The sequence below is a fragment of the Mixophyes fleayi genome, chromosome 4 (genome assembly GCF_038048845.1).
Source record: "Mixophyes fleayi isolate aMixFle1 chromosome 4, aMixFle1.hap1, whole genome shotgun sequence".
NCBI classification, from domain to species: domain Eukaryota; kingdom Metazoa; phylum Chordata; class Amphibia; order Anura; family Limnodynastidae; genus Mixophyes; species Mixophyes fleayi.
This window is the reverse complement of record NC_134405.1, coordinates 169,900,333-169,922,468: the sequence shown is the minus strand read 5'-3', so window position 1 is coordinate 169,922,468 and position 22,136 is coordinate 169,900,333. Positions and strand designations below refer to the sequence as shown.

At 40.5% G+C, this 22,136-nt stretch overlaps 1 protein-coding gene across 1 annotated transcript in view; it reads right to left on the bottom strand.

Annotated features, from left to right (window-relative positions):
- ABCD2 (ATP binding cassette subfamily D member 2) overlaps nt 1-22,136 on the bottom strand; it is a 63,157-nt gene that overhangs the window by 9,970 nt on the left and 31,051 nt on the right. The window contains exons 7-8 of the mRNA XM_075208834.1: nt 3,834-3,979; nt 2,196-2,280 (exon numbers count right to left, since the gene is read on the bottom strand). Of these exons, the coding sequence (XP_075064935.1) occupies nt 2,196-2,280; nt 3,834-3,979 (231 nt within the window). The remainder of the gene's footprint in view (nt 1-2,195; nt 2,281-3,833; nt 3,980-22,136) is intronic.

Genomic DNA, 22,136 nt, shown 5'->3' with positions numbered 1-22,136 from the left:
TCAGTGTTAATTTCTCTGGATCCACCTCTGCTCCGCTTCCTTTATCAGTTGGGAGTACCACAAGGCTCAGTCCTAGGTCCTCTGCTATTCTCTATCTACACCACTTTTCTTGGAAAACTAATAAGCTCCTTTGGATTTTAGTATCATCTCTATGCAGATGAATCATAAATCTATCTATCCTCTCTTGATCTGTCACCATCTGTGTTGTCTCGTGTTACTGACTGTCTTTCTGCCCTTTCATCTTGGATGTCTTCTCGCCAACTCAAACTCAATTTTTCAAAAATTTAATTAATAATAATCCCACCCAAAAACAGAAGCTTCCTGCCTGACATTTTTATTTCTGTTGATAACATGACCATAAATCCCACCCCGCAAACTCGCTGCCTAGATGTAATTCTTGACTCACAACTATTGTTTATTCCCCACATCAAATCTATATCTAAATCATGTTACATACATCTAAAGAACATTTCCAGAATATGCACATATCTCACACAAGACACCGCAAAAACATTAATTCATGCACTCATCATCTCCTGCATCGACTATTGCAATTCCCTCCTTACTGGTTTTTCCAATATCAGACTCGAGCCCCTACAATCTATTTTGCACACAGCTGCTAGATTGATTTTCCTTACAAATCATTCTTCCTCTGCTGAGCCACTTTGTCAGTCTCTACATTGGTTGCCTGTATTTCAACGAATCCAATATAAAATTCTTCTACTAACATACAAGGCCGTCAACAAAATTGCACCAACATAAATCTCCTCAATTGTCTCAAAATATCTCCCAACTCGACACCTCCATTCTGCACAAGATCTGCTTCTCTCTTCCACTCTCATCACATCCTCCCATTCCCGGTTACAGGACTTTTTTCGGGCTGCACCCACTTTGTGGAATTCCCTCCTTTGCACATTAAGACTTTCCTTTAGTCTTCAAACCTTCAAGCGTTCTCTGAAAACCCACCTCTTCAGACAAGCTTATGATATTCCTCAACCAGCATCTTAGTCTCCCTAGGTTACCCTATTACCACCCTCTACACAGCTAACACAAGACAACAACCCTCTGACCAACATTACTGTGTGACTGATCACACAGCCCACTCAATACTTTTAGCTTTGCATTCTAGCTGGTCCAATGTGCAGTATGATGTAGCACATGCCCTTGTGTTTCAAACTCCCATTGTCCCATAGATTGTAAGCTTGTGAGCAGGGTTCTCTTACCTCTCTGTCTGTATGTATTACCCAGTATTGTCATATTAATGTTAGTTCCCAATTGTAAAGCGCTACGGAATTTGCTGGTGCTATATAAATAAATGTTGATGATGATGATTAAGGAGCCCAGTATTGGATGCTCCTCCCCGAGGCCATATTGACCATCCTCCACTTTTGTGTTGTTTGGCTGTCTCCCTATTAATTTAACGGGAGTAGGTTTTATTAATTTATTGGTGGGGTTATTAATTTGGGATGATTGTGGTAGTGAGGACTATTTAATGGTGGGGTCATGGTAGTGCATAATAATTTAAGGAAGGTTGAATATTAATTTAATATTGAGGAGGTATGAGTACTTTTGTTTGAAGGTGGGGCAGAGTAGGAGTAGTAGAAGGCCTATTTATCAAATGTGAATGCTTAATTTAATGTTAGGGCTGGTGGGGGGTGCCTATTTATTAAATGTGCACAATATTGATTTAATCTACAGAAGGAGGACTAATTATTACCATGGGTACTTGGATTTAGGGCTGGTTAGAGAAGGGATGCCTAGGCGTTCACTAGTTGCTTTGCTTTCCTTGAGGTGAATAATAACTATTTCTTTTCCAAACAGGACCCCAACACTGTCTCTCTCGCTCAGGGCACTAAAATCTGTAGTTACGGCTCTGTGTTATGCCATTAACACATCCCAATCTGAGCTGCAGATACATCCTTTTTTGCTTAACCACTTGCTCTCCTGCTTTTGAACAACAAACACTGACAGTCGCTTGAAATAGTAGCTCTCCCAAACCAAAACCAGCAATTCACCCCACCACCCACCATGCCTAACAACTGCAAAACACACTTTATTCCCATCCCTCCTCACAGATCTGTTAATACTTACACACATATATAAATACATACATATTTTGTCATAGCCCATTTAACAATTGTTTAGTACAATGTGTAATCAACTTGATATAAGGAATGTAAAATATATTCTCTTACTTGTGATAGAACATCCGTGCCATACCCATCCTTTGCTTCTCACCTCCAGATAAAACATCTTTCCAGTCTGTTACTGCATGCCAGCCTGCGCATACAAGAAAAATAATTTGATACGATTGCATTTCAAAATTATATGGCATTGTTGCCTAATTTTATTTTAGCCTGCAGATTCTGACTTTGTTGCTCGGCTAACGGCAGACTGCTTTTCCCTTGCAAAATTAAATATTACTACTATTATAAGATGAGCACAAGTGAAGTATCCAATTCGACATTTTGACGGTTGGATCCTAGTCATAACTACACCTCTGCAAATATCAGACCATAATTGGATGCCACATTTTACAAAAAAAGTTTATTGACAGCTCTTTACTATTGTGCCCAATGTGGATATTTCCCGTTTCTTGTTAATGTTCGTTTTTTTGTAAATATACTTATTTGTGGATAATGGGAACTTACAAAGTTATCACAATACTATGATATACTTAACATAATAAGGCTCCTTTATGAAACACAACAAATGCGGGCTGACACTGGTTCTCTATGTGCGTTGAGCTAATAAAATTTTCTGCATTCAATAAAGTCTGGCACACAAAGAATTGTTTTGACAACAAGAAAGTGTTGACTGCCAGTAGAAGAGTACAGGCCAGGTTTGCATAGTACTCACTTATTTAGGCACTTACAACTTTAGTGGTTCTCCAGCTGTAACCATTATGGCTATCTGGGTGTAATGAGTGTAGCAGAATGAAGCAACATTGTGTCACCAATGCTTATACTCAGCATAAACAGGGCAATGTAGTAAAGAAATAAATAAAAAGATCAAATACTCATATTAGGGTACATTTACCCCACATTGATTTGAGCTGTATTAAACATTTGATGCACCAAAATTAAAACATTATAGAGGGTATTCAATTACCCACGATGAGCCGCTGCGCTAATTTCCAGGTTCTACAGGACCTGAACATCACAGATTATCCTGCGAACCTCTATGGGGTGTAACAATAAATCTGTGATGTTACATGGCCACAGAGTGCCTTCACAACCGATCCATAGGGACTCCACAGGGAATTAAATACCCCCCTATGCATAAGTATTCTGAAATATATCAGTGGCTTATTTGTCAAGAGCAAAATGTAGCAGAACATAGCACCCAGTCAGCAACTAACTTTAATCAGCCTAGAAATAGTTTCTGTACATTTGCTCTTTGTTATAAAATGGTAAAATTTACTTAAGTATGTATCAACACTATATTTAATAAATGGATCAATGATCTCTGTAATAACAGACGGTGAATACAGGGCACGCACATGGTTGAGCATCCATGTATACATGCTGTAGGTGTACATTAATGTTGATACTTTTATGCCTCTCTCTGGTGCTGCTATAGGTTCCTTTTTTGGCAAGGCTTTTTCTCCACATAGAGACGTAAATATACTATAAGATTTATATTTAAAATAGTTGTTACAATATATGTTGCACAATAGCTGAAATATATATAGCTTAAAAATGTTTTTTATTGGTGGGCATAAGATGGTTTATTTTATATTCATAGATTTATTTACAAATATAGAGTAATAACTTTTGTGATGTTTATACTGCTCAACAAAAACAGTTCACCAAAAGTAAAGAAGCATGTACCTCCTTCTCTCTGTACTATATGATTAAGATGTACAATGTCAAGAATACATTCAAGATCTCGGTCATGATATCCTTTTTCATGCATGTCATCCATTGAGTCAGGATAGATGACTTGATCCCTCAATGTTCCAATAGACATATATGGCCTGTAAAACAATTCTTTGGTTAAATACATTGCTTTTACTATCAGAGACAAAAAGCTAAACTTGCAAGCCATTAAAGAGCATTTACTAAATAGTGACATTTATTATTTCACAGCAGTATCTGTTTTACCACTATGCTGACCTTGACTGGAGAATTTGGGGCTGATGTGGAGTGAGTACTATGCCTTTGCATAGCATATCTTGCTTGAAATGCCTATGCCTAGAAAAGTGACCACACAAATATGCTCCTATGCAGATTTCCGTGATTCTGTTACTTACGTCTGCTTGTGTTTGGAGCCTGGAGAGGCAGGACAGGGGAGGGAAGAGGCATTCTGTAGTACAGTAAGGGCATGTACGCGCAACTGCGAATCGATGCAGACACAGGACAAGACGCATGTCAAAGCACAATTATTTGAGGCTGGTCGTATATTATGTGCGTATATTCTGCTTTTGTGTGTGTGTTTTAGTATTTTTTTCCTCACTTGCTTGACATGTTTTTCCTTATAGCAAATACGTAATTTGTAAACAAAAACAAATGGTTATAAAGCATACTTGCCAACTCTCCCGGAATGTCCAGGAGACTCCCGAAATCCGGGTAGGTCTCTCGGGACTCCTCGACTTGCAGGCAAGTCTCTCGCATACTGCAATTTTGTAGCCAAAATGACGCGATTCGCAGTGAATCCCGTCACTTTGGACCCGCCCCCCTGCAACAAAATGACGGTCCCGTCCAGGGGCCAAAATAATGCGATTGACCGTGTCCCGCCCCCTGTCTGGGATCTCCCGGACTTCACTATGTAAAAGTCGGCAAGTATGCTATAAAGAAGGGTTATGTGTAAGTGATGTATGCCTGGCATAAACCAAGTGCATATTCTACTGGTGCAGACCTCCACATATCTTGCAGCTTCGTATATGCCCACAATTGCGGCTTTTTTAGTGAACGCAATTTGCATATGTGATTTGGGGCACAATTGTGTCCAACTCTGCATCTACCCATTTATGTTGTTCACAAATTTTAGTTTAGTTTCAGTGCATTTCTGTGTCTTGACCTTTTCTCTAGCAGATGTTTATTTTTTTTGAGGTAATGCTCACATGTCACAGCAGGAAGAACCAAACTAGAATGCCTCAAATTTTTGAACAATTCTTCCCTAAATTAACAAATCCAATATGTCTGAGGAAGTTGTTTTGCTTGTATGAAGCAGATAACTGTACATTACAATACACAGCTTTATCATTTAGAAAAAGTAAATATATATTTGAGCATAAACAGATCAATAGTTTTGCGATATGGCTACCTCTAGAATACATTCTTTTCAATGTATGGCAACTGATCAAAAACCAACATTTTCGAAATTTCCATTTATAAATTTTTTAAAATGATTTAAAATGTCCTGTTTTGAGACAATAGAAATAGAATGCAAATTATTTGTCACTAGATGGTGCTGAATCCCACAAAATTATTTTAAAGTTTAGCAAATAAAAATAAAATAAACAAAAAAAATAATATAACATTTTGTAGACCAGAGGGGATTTACACTGTAATGACCCGACTCATACTTTCAGAAATTTGATGACCAGTTAGGCCATTTTAGACCTAACTAGCTCATGGACAGAGGAACAATTTGAAAGGGGAGACAATGAAATTATGAAAGGGGAGAAAATAAAAATAGAAATAAAAATATAATGAAGCACAATCTTCTATTTATTACACAATTTCATTTTAAACACAACCTCAAATTATCAGCATTGTCACTGAAGTTTCTTGTTCCTGCCGTCTGCTTGCCTGAATCTCTCTCTGACTTTGCATATGTCTACTAGTGTCCTCACCATGGGCCTGATTCATTAAGGATCTTAAATGAAGAGAATCCTTATTTCAGTCTCCTGGACAAAACCATGTTACAATGCAAGGGGTGCAAACTAGTTTTCTGTTGTGCAGATAAGTTAAATACTGACTGTTTTTTCATGTAGCACACAAATATCAACTTTGAATTTCAGTGTACAAATAAGCTATCAAGTATTTGTGTGCTACATGAAAAAACAGTCAGTATTTAACTTATGTGCAAAACAGAAAACTATTGTGTGGGGTCCCCCCATCTGACCACTATTAACCCTAGTGCTGACAGCCTACTGCTGATTGTGTGAAAATTGGGGAAAAATGTGTGTGGGATATTTCCCCCCCCCCCCCCCCCCCCCGATTTTTAAGCAGCCAGCACTAGGCAAACCAGCTCGGATGGTTGGCACTATAGCAGGGGGACAGGCGGCAGGGGTGCCCCTATCATAATGACATACCAACCCCAGGCTGTTCAGCACTGGGCTGGATATATTAGGGAGTGGGGTCCGCAAAAAAAAAACGTGCAGGCCCCTCCTCTAGGAATAACCAACACAGTGCTGAAAACACTAGGGCTCTTCCTACATCCCTGGGCATTGGGTGTAGGCAATAATGGCGCTTAAAGTAAGAAACTGGACTTAGTTATCAACCTGATGTGCCTCTGATGTTTAATTATGCAATGTGATGATGCCCTAAATGAAATAATTTATGGGAGAAGTTAACATGATTGTAAAGGAAGAAATGGGCTATTGGAATATTGTGAATCATGGATTGCTCTAAATTAACTCCTTTGCAACTCTTTTCTGTAGATAATAAATTTGGTCTTGAGCACACAACTATTATATAAATCCGTCTCCTCCTTGTATCTGTTTTTGACATGTTAACATGTTAACGAAGGGAAGACAGAAACTCACAGAAATCATTAATCTCAATAAATGTTGGTGCAAAAAGCACATGATGAAATAGGGATGAGGGGAGGTAGAACAAGCTCTACTTTCCCCTGTCCCTACTATGTCATCATCTGCATTGCAGAAATGGGATTATTATGCACTGCACCAGTGTCTCTCAATAGAAATCAATGATTTCTATGCAAGCGTTTGCCTCTCCTGTTTTCTGTCCAAGGAGTAATGAAGGGAAGTTGAATTATGTAATAGCCATGTGCAAATAGCTTCAATGTGTCTTTCCAGCAATATGTTTAGCAGTCCTCTTCAAAGAAAACATTTTACTGTTTTATTATCATTTTTGTTATATATCCTTGTTGTTTAGTACCTTCTTTAGTACTCCCACAGAGATGTACTCTGTAAGAGGTTTGTTTTTCTCTGTTTATGGAGAATAGGGCTAGTGTAGGGCCAGGTACAGTGGTGGTGATCTTTTATATCTATTTCATATCAGAACTTAATTTAAAATCATCTAGTTCTCACTAAATCCTAAAATTTGATAAATCTAATCTCATGTGACAAATAATCCATAACAGATTTTTATAGATGACCATTCAGAGTGTCATAGAGGAGGCAAATATGTAGGAAATATTAGAAATGAGACAGTCTTTCTTTTATATCTATTTTAGTACATAGCCCTCAAAGCGTTCTGTGTTATTTGCCACATAAAATTTGATTGTTCACATTTTAGGACTTGGCAAGGACTAGATTATTAATTATGACCTGATGAAAAAAAACACAGATTTGAAAGATGTTAACTTTTTCACATTTGTACATTTAGTCATTTAATTAGTAAAATTATGGGATAGACATTTTTTAGTTTCATACATAGATATTTACTGATTCTCATGTGTGATAGAATTTTAATTAATGCTCTAATACAGTGTGTTAGCAGGATAGAAAAAAACTAAGCTGTCTTGTTCAAGTAACATTTAATAGCTGGTTAAATTAGAAAACAGATAAATGTTATTTTACTGAAATGTCTATTGTATGACAAGCTAGGAAAGGGGAGTAGTTTTTACTTTTTACTTTAAGTTGGCATCAAACCATTTATGTGTAAAATATAAAGGGCCACAAGACTAGACACCTTGATTGAAGTTTTTAAATCATTTCTCATCGCTGTGGCTTCATTCATTTAAGAACTCTCCATTTTAATTATCTATATGCGTTGTTTCATTATCTATATATAATGTATATGTATTTAGATGTGTTGTAGTATTTACATTAACTCTACATGTAGCTAAAGGAAATGTCATTCTGATAAATTGTATTTCGTACACAGTGGAATTAGAAGGTTTAGGTCTATTTCAAGTTTTCTGTCATATAACTAAATGTAAAATGAGCAACTTTGCTTCCATTTGGCACCCAGCATGGAGCTTCATTAGTAAATTATAAAAAATACTATGGCTGGTAAAACATTGGTTCTGTGTCACTAGCTCTCATATATAGATCCTACACCACCTATTACTTCTGTACGTTTATGAGTACGAAACGTGGTCAAGATGGCTGCCTCACCTTCTACATTCTCCTGAACCTTACTATAAAACAGCTTAAAGTGAACAAAATTTACTATAAAATCACCTTAAATATCCAAGAATTTACCTTCAACTTTAACTACTCTACACCGGCATCTTTCCAAAAGTAATGTATTGCCTTCCTGCTTTGAGATTCAAATTGGATTAAATTCAACCTCTGCCTCCACTGAAGACGATACAACTAAATGAATATATATAAGGATATTGTAAGACATTTTTTCACTTTTCTCTTTCTTTCACAGGTACATTTACTATATTTTAATCAACTTGTCTTCTAATGTTTCAGTTGCATTAATTTGCTCATTTGATAGTATTGCTGCCTGTTCTACAGGTTTGGGTTTCAGAGTCTTTCTCATTGTTGAACCCCGTGGAGATGGGAAGAAATTACAGGAATATAGTCCTGGAGCAACAAATATGCTTATCCTGTGGGATTTCAATGCATGAGTCGAGGGGTCTTCAAAGCTTCAAAGGAGATGATGGAAGACTTGCATGGTAAACTAAAACTATTCAAGTATATTGAAGAACACCAGTCAACAATTACAGGTAAGAAGTCTTGTCAAGTAAGATTATGGCATCAAACAACAGACCAGATCAGCTTTTCCATATACAACCCTCTCACAGTCAAGGAAATGAGAATACACTATTTGGGCTGGAATCCCAATTGTGCTGCCAAACTAGTATGAATATGGGTTATATGGCCTCTTGGTCTAGCTTTGACCCCCTGAATGTAGAAGACATTGTTGAAATTACTCTAGGGTGATATCCCACTACATAAGATCAGGGGGTAAATGTATCAAGCTGAGAGTTTTTCAGCGGGTTTGAAAAGTGGAGATGTTGCCTATTGCAACCAATCAGATTCTAGCTATCATTTTGTAGAATGTACTAAATAAATGATAGCTAGAATCTGATTGGTTTTCCAAACCCGCCGGAAATCTCTCAGTTTGATACATTTACCCCCAGGTCTCCTAAACACCTTCTAATAGAGTGTATTGATGTAATTGGTCCAGTATTTGCCAATATAGTACAATTCTATTTGTAGATTTTGAATTTTTCTTTAACCAATGGAAGCAGTTGTGAGAACTCCTGTAAAAAACTTCATAAGATTTAGACCGCATGAATAACTGCTGACCAGTAGCAAATCTCCCATTTCTAGGGAGGGATACTGGGAAAGTGGTTGCTACCCAACTGCAAATCCATCTGCCAACTTATGATATTTATGACCAATTCCAGTCAAGATTCAATAGAAAACAAAGTAATGACACAGCCCTGGTATGTGTGCTTAATGTTCTTCTGGTGACAAGAAACAGAGGGGAGTATTCAATCCTAATCCTCATTGACCTCTCTTTAGCATTGGATACTGTGAACCATGGGATTCTAATAAAGTACCTGAAGAATTTATGCTGACTGGATGACACAGTCCTTAGCATTTTGAAATAATTTCTCATCTGCACCAATGCCCCTATCATGTGGCATTGCACAGTGCTCTATCCTATCTCCCATGCTATTTACCACTGGGTGAAATTATCATATGTCATGGTTTGGATTACAACTTCTATGCAGACAATACTTAGTTGTACCTGTCATTTGTCAGGGTACAAAGACCCCCATATCAATCCTCAGTAGCTGTTTAACTGAGCTCCTGAAGTGGAAGAGTGCCAGTTGGCTGAAATTGATTCCTGATAAAACAGGTTCTAATAAAAAGAGTTCATTGCCAAAAGACAAGACTGCAGCTGTGTCAACTGGGCTTAAGTGTGGGGGTTCTGAGTTGCCAAACTCTAATCATATGCAGAATCTTGAAGTTGTCCCTGATTGTGGACTGATACTTTAGATGTCAGCCATGATCAAATCTTCATTTTAATCTGAGGAACATAGCCAGAATCAAGCATTTTATTCTTCCTACACTCATACATGCATTTGTGTCAAAATGCACTCTAACCTCTTTCTACCAGAGAAATAATTGCACCACTTCCAGCTGGTACAAAATGCAGCACAAAGGCTGTTAACACACCAGCCCCGTTCCTGACACATAACACCTGATAACAATGCCCTTAACTGGCCTCCTGTCAGATGATTAATCTGTTTCAAAGTTTAATATTGATATTCAAATCCCTACAAAATCAGGGTCCTAGAGACTTGAAACAGTTTTCCATTCCCTATACTTCCATTCGCTCACTTTATTTCGCAGGACTACTTACAGTACTTCTCTCTATACTTCATTTGGAGCCAAAGTTTTTAGCTTTTGTAGCTCCTACTCACTGCATTGCACAGTCCAAAAGACCTCCTATCTAGGAATCTTCAAAAACAAATTCAAGGCTGTCTCTTCAAGCATTTCATTAATGCACATCTACTTTCTGTTCTGATTAGTGATGTGCACCGCTGCTCATGAACATTGCATAGCAACGATGGCTTGCATCTTTCAGTCAGGTACCGCCGTTCTTCTGGCTTGCAGTACCAGTTGCCCAGTGACTGCAGCCAGCATTGCTGAAATGGATGTTTACACAGGTTTTAGAGTTGATTTACAGGGTAGATTGCTCCACCCTGTAACCAGGGTCAGCTCCCCTGGGGTGCCGAGGTATTCCCCGGTGGGCCCCGACACCTGGTAGGTCCGCCCTCTTTGTTGGTGGGATGGAGCAGGATACCAAAAAATAAATAAATACTTACCTCAGTTCGGCGTTGACACCCCTCCTCCCTGACTTCATCACGTCCGACTTATTCAGTGAGGAGCGGGGCAGAGAAAAGCCAGCAAGCAGGAAGTCAGAAGAGAAGAAGAGATGAAAGAAGCCAATAGAAAGATAAGTAAAATAACTGAGAGGGGGGGGGGAGCAGCATAGCACAGAGTGATGAAGGGGAGGTGGGGGAAGCAGCATGGCACAGAGTGATGAAGGGGGGGCCAGGAGAAGGGGGGAGCAAAAGGAACATGGCACAGTGTGATGAAGGAGGGCCAAGAGAAGGGCGGAGCAAAAGCAGCACAGCATGGCGCAGTGTGATGAAAGGAGGCCAGGTAAAGGGGGGAAAAGCCGCATAGAGGGTGCAGTGCGATCAAAAGTGGGCACAGCATGGTGATAAAGGGGCACAGTGTGATGTTGAAGGGGCACAGTGTGATCATAAGGAGGCACAGCGTGGTGATGATGAAGGGGCACAGTAATATGTGTGTGATGGCACAGGAGGATTGTGGTAATGTAGTGTGTGTGTGTGTGATGGCACAGGGAGGCTTGTGGCAGTGTAATGTGTGTGTGATGGCATAGGGTAGCTTGTGGCAATGTAATGTATGTGATGGCACAGGGGTCTTGTGACAATGTAATGTGTGTGTGCAATGGGTGTAATGGCACAGGGGGTTGTGGCAATGTACTGTGTGTGTGATGGCAAAGAGGGCTTGTGACAATGTACTGTGTGTGTGATGGCACAGAGGGCTTGTGGCAATGCAACATATATAATGGCACGGGGGCTTGTGGCAATGTAATGTGTTTGTTTGTTTGTGTGAGGGCAGGGGGCTTATGGCAATGTAGTGTGTGGGCAAGGGGCTTGTAGCAATGTAATGTGTGTGTGTAAGGTAGGTGGTGGCTAATTAATGGGTGCTTTTTGTTTGTGGGGTGATTGTAGGGCAATTTAATTTAATAGGTGGGAATATTAATTTAACATGGGGTGGTTTTATTAATTAAATGTGATGGTGAGTTTGGGGAGAATGAGGACTATTTATTAAATGTGAAAATTAATTATTTAATGGCATTGATGGTTGTGGGAAATAGGTATATTTATTAAATGTAAATACTATTAATTTATTACTGGGGCTGTTTGGGGGGAAGGAAATAGGTTTATTTATTAAATGGTAATACTATTGCTTTAATGTTGGTGTCACAGGCACTAGGAGTCTTTGCCCAGGATATCACCAGATGATGTTCTTACCAGAGTAATATAGCTGGTACTATGGTCCTCTGGTAGCAGGGTAACAACGGAACAGGAGAATCAGCAGATGGTGAGAGAATGCTCAAGGAAAGTCTATGACTAGCAGCAACTGGTAATGACTTAGATGTATGTACACGAGGAACCAGATGGACAAGTAAACGTGAGGAGAGTTAGTGGTCTGCGTACAGCAAGTTGTACCACTGCTATAGTGAGGAGAAAGGTCCAGGAGTAGAGAGGAGGTAGTGAAAGTCAGTGGTCTGCGTATAGCAAGTTGTACCACTGTCTATAGTGAAGGAATGGATTCCAGGTGCAAGTAGGTAACGGGGAAGTCAGTGGTCTGTGTACAGCAAGTTGTACCACTGCTTATGTGAGAGGATACTTGAAACTGGTGCCAATAGGAAACAGGAGTCAGTGGTCTGCGTTCAGCAAGTTGTACCACGGCTATATATATGTGAGGAGGGGCACGAGGAGATGAATGGAATGCAGAGGATACACGGGGCACACGGAACTTGATCCCACGATGATAACCACAATACAATAATAACTGACAAGCGCTGCTTGAAGTATACAAAGTCACTATAGAGATCCAGGTAATAGGAAACAAAGTCAATAGTAACAATAGCTTCAGTAGATGGAAGACTCCGGAGATGAACACAACACAGTCCAGACGGATATGCAATACAATAGCAAAGTCAATGGAAAGTATGCATACCGCGGTTCAGGAGAGCAGGCTGTCAAGGAGACGTGCAGGGATACCTGAACGGCTGAACGCCGGCAGGGGGAGAGACCACTGGAGAATGGAAGCGGTAATCAGGTTGGTGCAGCGCACGGAAGGTAACCGGTAATCAACGGAGCAATACTCAGGAAGCAGTAGTAAGTAAAGCTGGAAACATGATGAACACGGGAGAGTTGAGGCTGTCTGGTATCCGGCAGTAGCGGAGGCAGCGGGGGGAAGGCACGCTGAAGACAGGAGAGTAGAGACGGTATGGAATCCGGCAGTAGTGGCAGATAGGAATCAGCCGAGCTGACACGATGAACACAGGAGAGTTGAGACGGTCTGGAAACCGGCAGTAGTAACGGAGGCAGCGGAGAGCAGACACGCTGAACACAGGAGAGTTGAAGCGGACTGGAATCCGGCAGCAGTAGCAGATAGGAATCAGCTGAGTGCAGACACGATGAACACAGGAGAGTTGAAGTGGTCTGGAAACCACAATCGTAGAAGACAGGAATCAGCTGGAGCTGAATACACGAGGAAACACAGGAACACCTTCAGAGGCTCATGGGGAATGAGACTCCAAGATCAGGCCCCTAGGTAATGATCACAGGTGGTTTAAATAGGGAGGGTTGCCTGATCATCCAATCAATTAAAAGCAACAGGTACTGAAGGTTTCATAAGGGCTGCACATGCGCAGACCCTCAGGATGGCGGACGGCCACGGTTCCTGAACACAGGAGAAATGGCACTCACAGTCCGGTGAGTGACAGTTGGGGTAGGTTGGAGATCTATTTATTAAATGTGAATATCATTGTTGTAATGTTGGGACTGGAGAAAGGCCTAATTATTAATTGCGGGTGCTATTGATTTAATGCCGGGTTGGTCGGAATTTTGTAAATGTACCGATTTTTTCAACATTCCAGGATCCAGACAAGCCGCAACTAAAGAAACCAGCAGTTACAGGTGGTGAAAGTGACAAGAACAGGTAGGAGAGAGCAGGAGTCTGTCAAATGTTCTGATTCTAGTGGGACAATCCTGATTTTTGGTGACTGTTCTGCCCAATCTAAGTGGAAGGCCAAGACTACGTACTCTTTATATGCGCACTGCATTCTTTTTATACTACACTATGGGGCTAGCTGTCCTTTGTTGGCTTACCACACCCCCTCTAGTTGTTTGGCTACACTTCTCAAGTAGCTGGCCACATCCCCTCTGGTGGGCATCTACCATTGTATTCCCCCTGTATTCATGCCCTAGTCAGACACTGTCTGTAACCAAATCGAAACCTGCCCATACATTTTCCCCTATGATTTTGCAATATGATTTTGCCAAAGAACTTGTCATGATGCAGCTACATATTTACACTTACATTTGGAGTTGCACATATCGGCCCTGAGTCATTAAGGAGAGCAAAACATAAAAAGGAGTAACTATGAACCTGGGTAAAGCTATGTTGCATTGGAAGGGGAGGTAAATTTAAAATGTGGGCACAGATTTATATTTGACATAGGGCATGTCCTAGATTAACTTTAAATTTCAGTGTAAAAATAAAGCTATGAAGTAGTGTGTGCTACATGAAAAAGCAGCCAGTATTTAACTTATGTGCAAAATAATGAACTAATTTGCACCCCTTGCATTGTAACATAGTTTGTCCAGGAGCAAACTTGCTCCATTTTTTTTTTGCTTTCCTCTCCTTAATGACTCAGGCCCATCAGGTGTAACAGATAAGCCTCCTAACAGCTGAATATGCATGTTTCTGCAGCTGTGCATAAACTGCATTTGTTTCACTGTACTCGACCAATATTATTATATTAGAACAACGCCCCAAAAATTCCATGTATTGTGCTAATATACTGCTTTGATTTTATTATATTGCTGTCTTTTTATTGTATTAAAGAAATCGAGTAAACAGTCATCATGACAGATGGCGTCATTTGAAATCCTCTCTGCTACCAAATAGATTGACATTTTAACACACTTTAATCCATATGAGGAAATGAAAGAAACATATGATGGCCTACACACCAGTAAGAAAATTTACGCTCTGGGTAAGCTTTTTTCAATTATATTGGTCATGTTTGGTAAATTACAGACGAATAAAAAAATATCAACATACAGATAAACCTAGAAAATATATCCACAGTTCTATTTCATTACCTCTCATTATCATATCAAGGTTAACCAATCATGTGAACCCAGGATTTTTAAAGGTGTTCCTTTCTAACTTTAAAATAAAATCTGAATTCTCTACAATAGGCATGTATTGGTTATATAAATTTTTGAGATTGTATTAAATTTTTTGTTATTTTCTAGATCTTATGATTTATTGGCATGTAAGAGCTAGCTAAATGTGACAAGGCCAATGAATTTCTATTATATCACATCAGAGACATATTGATATTGGTTAGTATTATATCTCTTTATAGCAGTACCTATTTTGGTTGATCATATTTCACATTAGTTTTCAGTTATATAGGCCAGAAGAGTCATTTTGATAGGCAGAAAAGTAATTTTAACTCTTGAACACAATTCCCACCAGGATACTTTAGAGGGGAAGTCTGACATACCAATAGCTAGTCACCATATTGAGGCAGAATTGAACTTTGGCTATACTTTTTTTCAAGAGGAGGGGGAATGGGGGATTTCCAGACCTGAGCATTTGTTGTCCTCGTGGCCAGTAGTACATAACCCACTACATATTTTGAGCTGTCAGTGGGGGCTTTGTGAAGGAGGGCTAATAAAAGGTCAGGAGGCACACTCTTGCCCACAAGTTGGACATCAACTGCAAAACAGCAGTACAGAGCAGCTATATTTTTGGACAACGTCAGAAAATTGTCAGAATCACTAGGTGGAATTGATGATACCTGCCAGCAGTTGGCGCTACTGAGTACTGAGGCGCGGAGTCTAACACGCCCCTGGTTTTCACCAGGAACCCCCGCAAGGAGGTATGGACTTCGCTGCAAGGGACGTGCAGGTCGCGGCCCTCAGTATCAGTCAGCTGGCGAGGTAACAATTGAGGCAGCGGTGAGAGCCCACCAGGATGCAGGATGGAAGAGTAGTCAGCAAGCCAGGTCAAAACCAGAGGAACGGATAAAGCCAAATCAGAAGCAGGAGAATGGTCAGGAAGCCGGGTCAATACCAAATATCAGTCTAAGCCAGAATCAGGAACCAAGGAGAAGTCAGGAACAAGCCGGGGTCAGAATCCAAATAACAGCAACACAGGAACAAACGCTGGAGCAAGGCTGAAGACCTAATATTCTGGCACTAGACATGTGTCAGAGGCTGCCTTATATACCCTAAGGTGCCTCCTGATAGGCTTAGGAAGATTTTAGCGGTAAGACATGCTGGCTGCAGACAGGTGAGCAGAGATAGCGTCCCGCTGCTAGGCAACAGGACGGGGTTGCTTGGAAGGTGCAGGCGTCCGTCTCCTGCACCAAGTGTCAGTGCGGAGACGGCGCCTGACAAAAATATTGGCAAAACCAGCTATGTTAGCTTAATTCCTCCAGCACAGGGGAGAAGTTGATGGGAATATTTTGTGAAGCTTAAATAGGTTTGGATACTATTTGTAAAGTATCTTGTATTAGGATTATAAATGATTGGATATTTTGGATGTATACCAGGTGTTAGGGAAATTTTAAAAACGTTTCTCAACTTCTAATATTGAATCTAACTCCTGTTCCCATTTAATTATGCAAGGCAGTTTAACAAGATCTGAAGGGTTGTTCTGTAGGGAGGATTGTCAAATATTAGGGGGAATTCAATTTAAAACTAATACCGTTATTACGGTAGTTTTAACCCATCTTTCTGCTCGCAGCTCAGGGAGCTGTGTTGAAACCACTGTAATAATTGTAATAAAGTGCATTATTACCGTAATAACAGTAATAATGCGCAGGCCGCATTACTTTTACTTGTAATGTGGCCAATTGAATTCCCCTCATTGAGTCAGTGATTGAGGGTAGTGAATGTAGCAGCTCCATTGCCATTAAGATTATATAAATGATTGTCCCTGTTATGTATCGTTACTTAATGTTTTGTAGCTGTGTGATTGTTAAAGAGAAGACGTTTGACACACATAGGGGTATATTCAATTCTCGCCGTTTTCCGCGGCATTAAAACTGTAATAGTAAGCTGAAATCCAGCGACAAAACTACCGTAATAATGGTATTAACGCACACTGTTACCGTATTAACGGTAATAGTGCGAGCGCCGCAGGATTTTTGGCTTTAATGCCAAGAATTGAATATGCCCCATAGTGTGTTCGGGCTCCATTCACAGTTTATTACCGCTGGATCCAACCCTCTCAGAAGACGCTATTGAGTGGGCAGGTTCACATCTACTTTGTACCTAGGGGCTTTTTACTGGATATACTCCTCTACTAGAAGGCATCATTGGACATTGGGTGTTTATAGCTGCCTATCTCAGGAATTCAATTGTTTTGAGGTACTTCATCGGCACGCTGAGCGCTCTTGAATATTTTATATAACTAGATTTTTAATTAAATAGGTTGTTATAAGATTTACCAGTGCTGTCACTCGTTTTCCTTGATGTCTACTGATTTGTTTAACAAGTCACAGTACTTGTCAATGTGGAGAGCTGCAGCTGGATCTTGGATATTTTCTTTATATATCCTGTTACTATTAAGGTTATTTGATTTGATATTACTATTAATTTTACTAGCACCTGATGGTCTGTGTTTTCCTCTATGAAACCACTTTGACTAAAATAAAAAGAGTTATGGACATCTGATACTAGATGAGGAATTTCATTTAGTTATAGACAGGCAATAAATTAAACAGGACATACAAAAAAAGGTTGTTGTTCAGATTCTAATATTCTTAAAACACGTATCCAAAGCATGGGCAGAGAATTATGAGGATTATACCTTTTACTCTTATCCCCATAGATTGTTTTGCTAGGGGGGCATTTAGTGCCCCACCCCATTTTTTGACAGCCACACTATACATTCATGTGCCTGTCAACAGAGACCAGGCAGAGTATGCTGCCTGTCCGTTCTGATTGTGTTTAAAGCACAATCAGATGCAAATAGAGAATAACTAATACTATTAGCAGTAGCAGAGGCCTATTCAGTAAGTTAAAATGCAAGAATAGAAGGGCTAATTTCGAAACCCTGGATAAACAAGTTAAGAGTTAAGCATCCATGAAACAACATGTAACGCCCACTAGGCTTAGGGGAAGGGGAAGGGGGGTGGAATTGTGGTTCTTATGTCCGCAACAAAAATCTGAAATATAACACTGTCTTTTGTGACCTGGCACAAAATGAAGAAATATTATTGTTCAGGGACAGAAAGACAGAGTTCATACTTGGCAAAACCATGTTGCAATGCGGAGACAGGGGGAGTTTAAAATGTGTGGACAGATTAACAGTTGTGAGGGAGGCATATCCTAGCTCAACTGTAAATCAGTGTTAAAATAAATCTGACCAGTATTTGTGTGCTGCATATAAAAGCAGGGCGTTATTTTCCTGCGCGGAAAAAAACCCCATTGCATTTGCACCCAGTATGGTTTGTCCAAGTGCATAGATGGATTTTATTCTAACTCTAACTGAGGCTTATTGAGAGCATTTTAAGATAATTTACAGCCTACTACCAGGAATCAGGAATTGCATTTCTTCCCTATTCTGATGTTAGGTCTGAACAGCAACTGAACCTCTTGACCGTGTCTGCATGCTTTTATGCATTGAGTTGCTGCCACATGATTGACTGATTAGATATTTGCATTAACAATCAGGTGTACAGGTGTGTGTGTGTATATACAATACTGTGCAAATGTTTTCGGCAAGTGTGGAAAAAATTAGGGATGTGCACCGGCGACTTTTGAGGTCTCGTGTTTTGTGTTTTGGATCCGGATTTTCGTTATTTTTGAGGTTCGGATTTGTCTCGCAAAACACTTGACGAAAGGTCTCGGTTCGGATTTAAGGTATTGGATTCGGATTTTTTTTGAAAAAAACATAAAAAGTTTAAAAATCAAGTTTTTGGGCTTATTTTCACTCCTAGGCTATTATTAACCTCAATAACATTCAATAACAAGCATTTCCACTAATTTACAGTGTATTCTGAACACCTCACAATATAGTTATTAGTCCAAAACGTTGCAACAAGGTATCTTTCTGGACTGCGTAGAGGAGTGGGTCACCACAATATATATTAAAAACCCTGAACTTTTATGATTCGCACCAATAATTGTACCTGGACTGCGTAGAGGAGTGGGTCACCACAATATATTAAAAACCCTGAACTTTTATGAATCGCACCAATAAATGTACCTGGACTGCGTAGAGGAGTGGGTCACCACAATATATATAATAAGAAAACCATCAACTGGTTTGATTCGCACCAATAAATGTACCTGGACTGCGTAGAGGAGTGGGTCACCACAATATATTAAAAACCCTGAACTTTTATGAATCGCACCAATAAATGTACCTGGACTGCGTAGAGGAGTGGGTCACCACAATATATATAATAAGAAAACCATCAACTTGTTTGATTCGCACCAATAAATGTACCTGGACTGCGTAGAGGAGTGGGTCACCACAATATCTTAAAAACCCTGAACTTTTATGAATCGCACCAATAAATGTACCTGGACTGCGTAGAGGAGTGGGTCACCACAATATATATAATAAGAAAACCATCAACTTGTTTGATTCGCACCAATAAATGTACCTGGACTGCGTAGAGGAGTGGGTCACCACAATATATTAAAAACCCTGAACTTTTATGAATCGCACCAATAAATGTACCTGGACTGCGTAGAGGAGTGGGTCACCACAATATATATAATAAGAAAACCATCAACTGGTTTGATTCGCACCAATAAATGTACCTGGACTGCGTAGAGGAGTGGGTCACCACAATATATTAAAAACCCTGAACTTTTATGAATCGCACCAATAAATGTACCTGGACTGCGTAGAGGAGTGGGTCACCACAATATATATAATAAGAAAACCATCAACTTGTTTGATTCGCACCAATAAATGTACCTGGACTGCGTAGAGGAGTGGGTCACCACAATATCTTAAAAACCCTGAACTTTTATGAATCGCACCAATAAATGTACCTGGACTGCGTAGAGGAGTGGGTCACCACAATATATATAATAAGAAAACCATCAACTTGTTTGATTCGCACCAATAAATGTACCTGGACTGCGTAGAGGAGTGGGTCACCACAATATATTAAAAACCCTGAACTTTTATGAATCGCACCAATAAATGTACCTGGACTGCGTAGAGGAGTGGGTCACCACAATATCTTAAAAACCCTGAACTTTTATGAATCGCACCAATAAATGTACCTGGACTGCGTAGAGGAGTGGGTCACCACAATATATATAATAAGAAAACCATCAACTTGTTTGATTCGCACCAATAAATGTACCTGGACTGCGTAGAGGAGTGGGTCACCACAATATATATAATAAGAAAACCATCAACTTGTTTGATTCGCACCAATAAATGTACCTGGACTGCGTAGAGGAGTGGGCACTGGGCACCACAATAAAATATATAAAAAACCTTCAACAGGTCTGCATTACACTACACATACGGCTGCTCCTCCATCCTCTCCATCATATACATGTTGGAGTTTTAGCATGTGACAACCTCTTGTTTTTGATAATGTCAGTGCATTTTGAATATTTTTCAATTTGCCCCACACCACTGAATGTACTTTATCTATGATACGCATCTATCTATCTTGACTGCGTAGTGTGGTGGCCCCGGTACACAATTTGGTACCGGGGCCACAATAAAATAAATACACCCTCCACGTGTCAGAATTCCACCAAACAAGTATCTGGACTGCGTAGTGGGGTGGCCCCGGTACCCAACTTGATACCGGGGCCACAATAAAATAAATACACCCTCCACGTGTCAGAATTCCACCAAACAAGTATCTGGACTGCGTAGTGGGGTGGCCCCGGTACCCAACTTGATACCGGGGCCACAATACCTCCATCAACCCTCTAAATCCCACTCCACTGATGGCGGACACCGGGCGCACGTCTAACACCAACATTGCAGTTACAGCCGCAGTTATACGCTTTGCAATAGGGTGACTACTATCGTATTTGGTGGTCATGGCAAACGACTGTTGGACGGTCAATTGTTTGGTGAAAGACTTAGCGGTCTTACGACTTCCCCTCTGGGAAGATGACCGACTAACAGCAGCAACAGCAGCAGTGGCAGTAGTAGGCGTACCGCTGCAGGATTCCTCGGATGAATCCCGTATTGAGGAGGACTCAGTCTGGCTGGTGACTTGGGCTGCAGGACTGAATCTGATGGAGATTGTGGAGGAAGTTGACGAGGAGGGTGTTGCTGGTGTGTATCCAACTGGACCACGGGATTTAGGTGTCCCTGTACCGATGAGGGTCCTAGCCCCAGTTCCTGAACTAACCACTGAACTATGAAGGTTATTCAGGTGACGTATAAGGGAGGATGTTCCTAGGTGGGCAAGATCCTTACCCCTGCTTATTTGAGCTTTACATAAGCTACATATTGCCATACATTGGTTGTCTGGATTTGGATAAAAATAACTCCAGACCGAAGAGGTGCATTTTTTGGTCTTCTGACCAGGCATGACGATGGGCTTTTTCATCCCATGGACATCAGCTGTTTCCCCCCCTGGTGCCTCATTTACAATAACCACATCACCATCCTCATCATCAAGTTCCTCCACAGCGCCAGCTACATCATCAATAGCCTCCTCCCGAGCCACCTCTTCCCGTACAGTGATGGGAAGGTCAGGCTTGACAACCACCAACACGCTTGGACTCGCCTTGGGGATTTGTGATAATTTCTCTTTAGAAGGCAGAGTTGTTTGCTGTTTTGTTGCTGACAGCATAACTCTCTTCAATTTTTTGTAGGGGGGGGGAGGAGGAGGAGGGCTAAGATCCGTGGGTGAAGCTGAACCACTAGTCATGAACACGGGCCAGGGCCTAAGCCGTTCCTTGCCACTCCGTGTCGTAAATGGCATATTGGCAACTTTACGTTTCTCCTCAGATGATTTTAAGTTTCTCTTTTTGCTACTTTTTCTTAACTTGGGCTTTTTGGATTTTACATGCCCGGTACTACGAGATTGGGCATCGGGCTTGGAAGACGACGTTGATGGCATTTCATCGTCTATGTCATGACTAGTGGCAGCAGCTTCAGCATTAGGAGGAAGTGGGTCTTGATCTTTCCCTACTTTATCCTCCAAATTTTTGGTCTCCATTATATGTAGCAC